At 40.6% G+C, this 10,615-nt stretch overlaps 1 protein-coding gene across 1 annotated transcript; it reads left to right on the forward strand.

Annotated features, from left to right (window-relative positions):
- The first annotated feature begins 4,231 nt into the window (after nucleotides 1-4,231).
- Nucleotides 4,232-9,666, forward strand: nkx1.2la (NK1 transcription factor related 2-like,a). Its single transcript, XM_040001734.1, has 2 exons — nucleotides 4,232-7,373; nucleotides 8,630-9,666. The coding sequence occupies exons 1-2, from the start codon at nucleotides 7,184-7,186 to the stop codon at nucleotides 9,238-9,240; spliced, it is 801 nt and encodes a 266-aa protein (XP_039857668.1). The 5' UTR covers nucleotides 4,232-7,183; the 3' UTR covers nucleotides 9,241-9,666.
- The last annotated feature ends 949 nt before the right edge of the window (nucleotides 9,667-10,615 follow it).

The raw sequence follows: 10,615 nt of genomic DNA on the forward strand, positions 1-10,615 counted from the left end.
TGCTGTTCGTTTGTTTGCTCAGCTAAGACAGCTTGGTATTTGTATTTAAATCAGACTGTTGTGCCTTCTCAGACCAAAGACAAAGGCAAAGAGTACGCTGCATTATCAGTGTTGTTTAATTTGTAAAACACAAGCTGCCATCTTCAAACCAGTGTTTTCTCTACTCACAGATTGCAGTGTAGTTTAAGCTTACCAGTGCACATCAATAAGACAAGAGCCTGAATTTCTTAACAAGGGGAAATAGATTTGATCTAACTGTGTTATGAGTTTGTGGTCAAGAGCTGTTTATGTTAATGTGGCTTACAACTTGCATCTTCATCACTGCAGCTGAGGAATCGAGCTCAAAGGTCAGATGAGGTGACCTTGGGAAAGCTTTATTTGACTAGAGGATTTGAAGAAAATGTAATCTAGGAAGTGACCTGGTTTGTTGCAAATACAACACGAGTGGCTTCATAAAGGAACCCAAGCAATGGCCAACTCCATTTTTGAGTTATTGAGGGAAATGCCTGTTGAGAATTTACATTTTCTGTAAACACACAATGCTAAAACTAGGCTGAAATTGAAAACTCATTTTGGGCATGGCACGACACCAGTCCTTCCAATCGCATCTGCCATTACACAGCCACTGCGCTCATTCTGCAGTTCACTAACTACAGTCTCACAAATTCACAACCTCATGAACTATTTAGCAAGGGCACAGAAACAAAACAGAGATAATGGTCAATGGAAAAATATAAAGGGACAAACACAATCTGTTTCTGCCCTAGATGGAGATGAATGGAGTGTAATCCACCGCCTTCCATCACATCTACGCGCCCTGCACCGTGGCTGCTCCCTGCTTAACTGCAATGATGATTAATCCTACACCCACTATTTATATTTCCTAATTGTAATTAGCGTGAATTATCAATTATGGTTAGTGCCTAATTGCCCTTCATAAAGACAGCTCCCCAGGTTTAAACGGGTCCATTTAAATAATGTAACTAATAGCTCTTGCCTTTACGTTGCAGATATATCTTCATTGTTCCACGCGTGAACCGTGATGGTTGCTCGTAATTTAACAGGGCAATCGAGAGAAGGAGTGCAGGTGGCACTGCGGGACTAATTATTGTTAATGAATTATGATGTGACCTTCTCAGAACAATGGCTAATCAATGCTTGTGTTGAGTGACAGTGCGCTCTGTGCAGATGCCAGAGCCATTACTAGCAGGCCTCAGCCTTGTGGAAAACAGGCAGCTGCAGCTCTTTCTGCCTGTATCCTCTTGGTCTTTCTAATTGTGCACACTCTCCTCTGCTCACCACGACATTCACCTCCCTAGACTGCAATTGCATTTTTTTGTGTGGACAAGAGATGCTGGCCAAAATACCTATGTAGACTAATTTGCACTCCATATAATCTATAGTCCAGCAGGGACAATAAATTAAGCCAACCTGGCTTTGTACAAATGACAAAATGCTGCTATGTAACACACTTATACCAAGCAGTCTTTGCTGTTTGTATTTCATTTCTAAGTGTTTTTACCAGTATGACATCAGTGTTTAATGCTGTTATCCAGTTACCGTGTGACTGAGGTTAAAGAATAGAAATGAGATCAAGAGCTCTAATCGCTCTCATCTTTCTCATGAGCCACAATCATGATTTTGATAAATGTGTACCTATAAAGCACACAAACCTTCCTCTACAATCTGTCCTCAGATACTTGGACGAGTTCAGATAAATTCAGATATATTCATGAATTCATTTTGTCTCAAATCGAACACTGCATGTGCACTTTTATGTGCTGATTGCAGCTTTTCGCTGTGATTGGTGGGCTAGATTCTGCATCTCCTGAAGCTTTTCAATTTGTAAAGCTCTGGACACAAACGTGGGATTAAATTCTTCCACAGTGAAGAGAACAGGCTAACACTAGTGTTCAGCACTGCTACTTTTAAGTATTCGATCGACGTAACCATCGTGATGCCACCCATTGGCGAAGTCATGAAATGAAGCCTCCAGCTGAACATTTCCGCTGTCATCATTTTGGTGTTTGAAAGCTGACGTGATGAGCAAGAAGTGAATCTGAACACGAAACTGGGAACACCCCATGCTCACTGGCTAACGACTTGCTGTTGACAAGGTGTCTGTAAGTGAGCATAGTGTCTGTAATCCTCAAATAATGACCATAATTTACAAAACTTCATGTTTTATTCAACATGAGTGCATGAACTCACCAGGAAAGTGTTTGCTGGAGCATTTTAAGTTCAGAGAAGCCACCTCCTGCTGACATTTAAAGAGAATGCCACTTCAGGGTACTTCCACACTGGCTTCGCAGACCTAAGAGTTATAATAATAATAAAAAATGACACACTTTCAATTAAAAGTGCTTTTCAAAACACCCAAGGACACTGTACAGAGGAAATAAGACAGGCAAAAAAACTGGAAAACACATGTTTTACAATGTCCATGGTTATCTCTAGGTTGGACGCGTTCTTTGTGTGTGGATGTCTTTGTGCCTTTGTGGGTTTCCTCTGGTTGCTCCAGTGTCCTCACACAGTTTAAAAACAGGCTGCTCATCACATTCTGTAGCAAAAGTGACAGCAGAAATAAAAAAGCAAACAAAGAGAGCAGGCACAGGGTTAATATGATGATAAACAGAGGGAAATGCAAGACTATATGTATATGCACAGGCGGTTGACTGGTAAGTGAGACACAGGTGGGAAGAAGGCATAAGTGGAAACAAGCGAGGTAGGGCAGAAAAGAATAAAAGCAAGAGAAGGAACAAACAGAGGAAGTAAAAGCACAAGACACATGTGAAAACTAACCTTTCAAAGTAAAATAAGAAGTAACCAAAAGACAAATAACTAACACATTAGGACTAACACTAAAGTTGAAGAAAGAGGCACAGAAACATGGAAGACAGGAGGAAAGGGAAAACTAAAAACACAAAAGGGCCACAGATATGGTGAGGACCGTAATGCTCTCAGTGTCTCTCAGTCCCCTGTTGGGCTGGCGATGGTGATCAGTCTCCATCCATTCAAGGTAAGCTTCAGCTTTGCATGCTCAGTCTCTGATCATTATAGTACACCAGATGCTTGTACATGATTCAAACACTGGGTATTCAAACAGAAACAGGCCCATTTAGCTTTGTGCATCCAAAAAACCCCACAAAAACTAACTAATAGAAAACACACATAAATCTAACTCAGGGCAGTTTTTCCATGACTGTGGATAAAACAAGTCTTGGGTAAAATGGCTACCCTTTCAACTCCACCCTCCAGTCATTATTTGGTACAAAGTTTGCACACTTTCCTGACCCGACTACACTATTCTGTGACGCTAGCTGACAACACCAATGTATGAACTGACCTTTACCTTGTTGTGACAGTAGTGTGGTATGACTGACAGTGTCCCTCAGCATAATTTACCCCCATCCCACATCGCCCTCCATCTCCTCTGCGAGGCAGTTGACCCCTTTACAAATCACCCCCAACTTTCCACATCTGCTGCCTGTCAGCATCTGCCAGGCGCACTCACCCGTCCCGCCTGTAATGAAAAACTCTCATTACTCGCCTCCACCCAACAGGTATACAGGCCGTTAGGACAATTACTGGGCAATGCCACTGACCTTGTTGTCAGAGAGTCACACAAACACAGAGGGCTAACTGAAAGAAGGCCTGGCTGGTTGTAGCATCCACAGGCATGTGGTGAACACAGAAGAGCTGGCAAAAAAAGGTGAAAAAGTTTTATGCCCATTTAGGAATATTATACTGTATTGAGCTACACTGGCACACATCAGTGCCAATGACCTGCAACACAGAGAATGCTTTGAGATAACTCCAGAAAAATGATTAAAACTACTAATGTGCATGTTAAATGCACTCAAAAATTGATTGACAGCAGGCAGGTTTTCTTTATGTTTCATGTATCTCCACTTAAGAGCTGTTGACTTCTTACACTTTTTGTTATTTATAAAACTGTCAGACCATCGGGTGCTTAATTTAAGAGACAAAACTGCCAGTTTGGTCAGTTTAGTTTAGTTTAGAACCAAAACAATGAAACCTCACTCTACTATGTTGGTTTTAAAGGATCAAATTAGACTTTTTTTTAAGTTCCCCTGAGTCATTGTTGTTATTTCAGTGAAACACTGCGCACTATAAAAACTTGATTTACTCAAAAATCTTATATAAATGGTGATTGCACTCAACTGTACTAAGTAGCTCCTGAGAAGGTGAGTGCTTTTTTACACTAAAATGTTGAACAGAGTCACTGAAAAGCCTTTGTGTTAACATTCATAAAATGTGAAATCCCATTAATGTGGATTTGAAAGAATCCTCTTTAATAATTCAGTTCAGAAAAGGCCTACATGATGTGGGAAAAACAAGCTCAACATCAAAAGTAAGTTACAAATATAACTGAAAGGTTATATGTCAGAAACACTGGAATGAAGCAACGAAGAAGAGCATTCAACCTCTTTTCTTTGCTGTTTCTATGCTAACAGCTTTTTGAAGCTGCACTTAGAAGCACAATGCAGAATTTTGCTAAATGTCAACATAAGAATGGTAACAAAAACTCCTAACAATATTATATTTAGCAGATATCAAATCGAATTTTCATGTTCTTAATTTCACATGTGTTAGTTTCCTTTCTTTTTTTTAATTTAATTTTTTTTCTGATCGTTCTCATTTACTCTTCCACACTCTTTTCCTGTCATCTTTCCACTGTCTCCCTCAACATTAACATGAGTGCTAAAGCATGCAAGCCCATGACTATATTCTTCAGTAATATGTCTTGAAAAGTTTTGGCAGCTGGTGCAGAGGATATACTGGGCCCTTAAAGGTTAACCAGACACTTGCTGAGCCTTTGTTTGAGTCCCACTTTACAGGAGATTTGGGGAGACTGTGGACTTTTGAGAAAACAATAGACACTACAGTGTGTGAGTAGAACTGGAGCTCATAATGTTGCTCCTGCCATTAAGACAAATTATCTGATGTTTAGCAGACTGGGGGCAGCCTCCCTGTGAAGTGACGACTTTACTGACCCTGGAGGGGGGTCTTGGCTGGAAGTGTGTCTCTTTGGCTCCCCACTGTGTTCGACAAGGAATTCTCCTCCTCTTTGAAGTCTCCTTCTGGCCCGTACAGACTCGGAACTGAACCAGCTGCTGTTCCCGCTCACTGAAGTCTACCTGAGGGCCTCTTTGTCCTCGAGGCTTGTCCCTTTTGTCCCACTCAAACAGATGTCCAGCCACTGGGCTTTCACATAGGAAGTTGTAAACCTCCAATGTGCACTGGGCTCTATTCATATGGAGGGACTACAGTAATGGCCGTGCAAGGTGCCATACACATGTAAATGCTGACATGCGGACACCCTGTAGTGGTGGCTTCAACAAATGTTTGACTATGTAACTACAGACTGTGCCAGTCCAGAAGGCTATGACTGGAAAGTAATAAAACTCCCATGTAACACAGTAATCATCTTGACCTGTGTAAGTAACACAGGAAACTGTGTAGGGGGGCCTTTAACAGTGTGCAAACACGTGTAGATCCCCCATGAGCAAGAAAGTAAGTAATTTTTTTAATTATATGGCACCTTTCAAAACCAATGTTAAGAGGTACTTTGCAAAAGAATAAAGAACAAAGACATTAACAATCATTACAGCACTGGTAGCCTGTATTACAGAGATATTGCTTGTCTGCCTTCTGTCTCATACTCACAACATAAGGACCTCACAGGCTTAGATAGTAAAATTTACATTACAATTTTATTACACAAGTACATTTTTGCAATGACTCTTAAGTCTATTTCTAGTAAAACATGAAAAAGAGCGGGGATTAACTCAAAATAAAGTATTAAGAATAATTTAGATCATTCTAAGATTAAAAGAAGTTTGTAGCAAGACGATCTGTGCAGTTTCACTTACTAGTTTAGCTTCCCAGTATCCAAAATAACTGCCTGTTACCCATCAGGTTTTATCTCTATTGGACACCTGCTGAGAATATTGATCCGGTGCTGGTTTCACCATTTTAGCCATCAGCAGGCATGAAGCTCCAAACAACCTCATGTCACTTTTTATTGAATACTAATTGCAAGCACTATGGATCCGATTGACTGTGAATATAAATCGATTGCACGAGGTGAGAAAACAATCAGCTGCATTTATACCGTGCCTGCAATTTAGCTTTGAATGTAGCATATAGATTAGTGAATCCTCATGAATTCCCATGTCTTTGTTTAATTTCCTCTAGTATGCGAGTAAATTTTACATCTTCAATTATCAATAAAGAACACACTTTGTCATTTGAGGCTTTATCTTCTACCCTTAAAACATATACATTTCTTGCAGTCCACAGGAATCTAATATACAGAGCTCTTAAAAATACTGAGACTAAGGCTACTAAGACTAATTTTGTGACAGATAAGATAAAAGAGTTATATCAGAAGGCTGGCATTATAAATAGGCAAACATTCTGGAGGGAAGGGTTTAAACTGCCATCAGAGATGCTTTTTTTTTTTTTTTTTGCAATATTTTAAGCCAAATCTAATGTGTTAGAAGTGACAATATTGTCATAATACTTGTAAATAATCATTATCAATGTACTCCTAAATATTTAGTCAACATCTAAATATAATCTGGCTACTTTACAAGCCTACAATTTCAGTGGCAGCAAATAAACAGCTATCTGTTTACAGGCAGACTCTGAAAACCCCTGATTTCTGCTAAAAGATATACGAAAGTCTCCGTCCTAGTGATGTCTACAAAAAAAGGGAGAGAGAGAGGGTCCAATTTGGGGAGACGGGGCGATCTCTGATATGGATCAACTGCCATCTGTGCACAATTTACTTTCAGGTCGCGAATTGCGGAATTTAATGATATGGGTGATTATCGGCGAATACTTTGAGCCCATTAGGGGGTCGTGTGAAACGCTAATAGTGTTTGTGTCACGTGTCTGGTTTGGAGACGGGTGGGGGGATAGACACTTTAAAGACTGCGCTCCGGTCACGCTGCGAGACTGACAGACTGAAGCAGAGGAGTGAACACAACACTAGGAGGTGATCACCGCCACAGAACCCGGTCTGATGAAGTTTGAAAACAAGGAGCAGACTAAGCTATGAGAAGTTTCTCTCCGGGCGCGTAATCGACCACATCAGCACATCTATCTCCAAGAGTCTTTCTGCGTAAAGGATGCCTCAGCTGAAGAAGTGACAATGACGTCCAGTCATAAGATTTCCTTTTCTATAGTTGACATATTGGATCCGAACAAATTCAACAGTAAGAAGGTAAACGAACTTTCCATCATCAAGGAGAAGTTGTTACCTGCGCCAACCGCGGAGAGAACAACTTTGGAGTCGGACAGCACTGCAGGTGGAGACTCCAGACTCAAGCGCACAGAAGCAGGTAGAGAAAACGCCTCAATTTTATTATTTTAAAACACACCTCATGGCTTGGCTCTAATCTTTTCATTAAATATATTATTGTTTGTGTGCCTGGATCTGTAAATTACCTTAAAAACACACAGGCATATCTTGTGCATATTTATAACTGAATGCCTAAATGAGACGTCTGAACACTGTAAAATGAGGACGTATAAAAAAAGTTAAATATTTGAAATACTTGAAAAGTTTTATTTTCCCCAAGCCGAGACCAAATAGCAGAAAGTGAGGCGCTATCTCTCAGATTTATTGTCATCTCTGTATGACCTTCCCTTAATTTCCAAGGCTGCGTTTCCTTTCAAGGAAGCCACAAAGGCTTGCTCCCAGAGCCCCAGTATGTGATTGGCATTGGGACAGGCAGGCTAGATAATTGTTTAAATCGTCCCATTGAGGATGCCTCTGCGCGCTTTGATCGATATCCCATTACTGCATCCTGCATATCTCCCTCCAGCACCTTGCAGGTACAAACTTCACACCCCATCCATGTCTGATCCTAAATATCGTTCGATTAAAACTTCCCTTTAAATAGATGACATTTATCGATCCACCCGCAAATATGAAACTCCATTAGCACGTCATGGCTGAGGTGGCGAAGCTGGATTTAGACGGGATTTCTTTCCGCAACATGACATTTGAGGCTCTGTGTGGTTTATAAATTATTTAAGGATTAGTGACCAAATCTTCCTCTCCTCAGAATCTATGCTTTGTTCCGCTCCAGCGACCCCAGGATCCTAATCAAACGCTTTACAGATGTCAACTCCTAGGCCTTCTATGTTTGGTAAACTGCAGTTCACACGGAACAAAGAGGAAAAACACTCCACAAGGAACACACATTTCCTAATCAGGTTACAAGTGATGTCTGTCCTGCCAGGAACTGTCCTTCAGCACCACGGAGTTAAATTCACTCCTTGGCGTTTGGTCCCAATTGTTTAAATAACAGACTCACTTAAATGTCACCGTTTTCCTCTAAAATCAAATAAAGAACCTCTTTAAAAACACAGCTCAGTCTTGCGAATCACCTCAAAAATTAGTCACCTAATTTTACCCGAGCAAGGAAAACTCCGGTTTCTTCTCATACTTTGTCAACTAACACCTCACAAGTGCAGCTCAACTCAATTTTAGAGGAAAATAAATAATATTTAAATTGGGCAGTTCTCCACTGGGTTTGCTGCTGCGACTTTCAGGATGAGAACTGACTTTTCTTTTTCTTTTTTACCACAGAAGATGCAAGAGATGAACAATCTTCACTCTCCAGGCATCCCGAAGTTGTTGTAGACCCCAATCTTCTCTCCCCACCTGCGGACACGGAGCCCTGTCTGACCGGGCAACAGGACAGTGGAGACGGGGAGTCAGCGGTCACCTTGCAGGACCAGTCAACGCACAAGCGCCGGCGCCCGGACCAGGCCTGTGCCAAACCACGGCGAGCCAGAACAGCGTTCACTTATGAACAGCTTGTGGCCCTGGAAAACAAGTTCCGCGCAACTCGGTACTTGTCTGTGTGCGAGAGACTAAACCTGGCCTTGTCCCTAAGTCTGACCGAAACCCAGGTGAAAATCTGGTTCCAGAACCGGAGGACCAAGTGGAAAAAGCAGAACCCCGGGGCGGACAGCACCTTGCAGCCCGGCTCTAACTCCCTTATTAATGTTAGTCCGAACCCAGCCACGTGTGGGTCGAGCTCTGCCAGCTTCCACCAAACTTTCTCCAACTTCGCCTCTGGAAATGTGATCTTCCACGCAGCGGGTGGTGTTCCGCTTTCAACCACTGGAGGGCTCCTGCATCCCTTCATGTCCAGCGGATTCGTCCAGCCGTCTTACTTTAATCCACATTTATAAAACAAACCAAGACTGATATGTTGAAGCTGGTTACACTCAGAGAAAAGTGAATTTTTGTAACACTTTGGGACAAAATAAATGCTCACATGTTGTCAAACTGACTCACCACGATGAGAGTTTAAAATTATCAATGCCCTATAAAAGGCCATATTTCCAAAATAAGTGACCCATAACTTGTGAGCTCAACCATAATTTAAGCAATTATTTAAGTGTTTCTTAGTTCTGCACCAATAGTTTGTGACTGGATCTGCCGACACACCCCTCAACTGCTGATTTGACAGCTCATATTCTGTATCAGCATATTGTGTTACACCTGAATCTGTGGCATATTGGTAAACTGTTTCTACCTCCCAAGTGAATGCACATCTTTTTCTCTTGCCATTTATACAAAATTATCAGTGTAACTTATAATAATAAAAAAAACATGAAACGTGTATGTGTGTATCTTGTATCAGCATTAAAATGAGAGTACATTTGCAGAATATTCACTAAGACCTTTCCAATTTTAAGCGCCTGATGAGTCAAAACAGTGATTGTACTAAGAGTTCATTAATAAATGACTAAGGATTTAAATATGAACTACATGCACCTAAAAAACGGGCTGTACTATGTTAAAAAAAATCACTAGGAATCTTGCCAGGATCAGGCAAGATACACATACTAACAATGTCTCCAGATATTATTGATTGTTATTGATCATCGACGTACCTTTTTGCTGAACATTGTGTGTGTGTGTGTGTGTGTGTGTGTGTGTGTGTGGGGGGGGGGGGGGGGGATCAAGATGTCTAAATAAATAAATAAATCTGGGTAAATTCCCAGATGATTAAACATGCAACTATTTTGCTGGTAATACCTGAAATGAGTAAAGAAAATCAAAATCACCATCTTATTTATGCAAGATAATTCATAATTTTATTGTGGAGGGGGTTATATTGGTTGGGTCTGATTATCGGGGGTCATAACCCCCCTGGAAATTACGCCCTGTTATTGATATTACTGATTATTCTAAATATTGTTAAATATTGTTGTTATTCTAAATTTGTTAGCAATGACTCATAGATTATTATTGTTATTAAGACTAATCAGTTTAGGCACATGACCTATTAGTTATTTTCATGCCCGATTGTTTGTTATCCATATTTACAAAACATCAGAGAACATTTTCTCAGCTAGAAACTCACAACTATATTGAAAGAGCACCGGTTTTAGGTGATAAAAGATTTCAATTTAAACAATATTTATACAAGACAAAACTAAATACAGAAGAAAACACTAATAGGGCCCCAGAATTTCACATTCAGCATATCCCTACTTGGCCACCAATAAAGCAGTTAATTCCAGTTTACACCTTACCTTATCACTTTATGCATATGCA

This window comes from Simochromis diagramma, unplaced genomic scaffold (assembly GCF_900408965.1).
Source record: "Simochromis diagramma unplaced genomic scaffold, fSimDia1.1 OVJJ01000421.1, whole genome shotgun sequence".
NCBI classification, from domain to species: Eukaryota; Metazoa; Chordata; class Actinopteri; order Cichliformes; family Cichlidae; genus Simochromis; species Simochromis diagramma.

What these genes read in the sequence shown, in the direction of transcription:
- nkx1.2la (XM_040001734.1), top strand. Translation starts at nt 7,184, where the DNA reads ATGACGTCCAGTCATAAGATTTCCTTTTCTATAGTTGACATATTGGAT. An exon ending in ACTCAAGCGCACAGAAGCAG is followed by an intron (nt 7,374 to 8,629) that starts GTAGAGAAAACG and finishes TTTTTACCACAG; the next exon opens with AAGATGCAAGAGATGAACAA.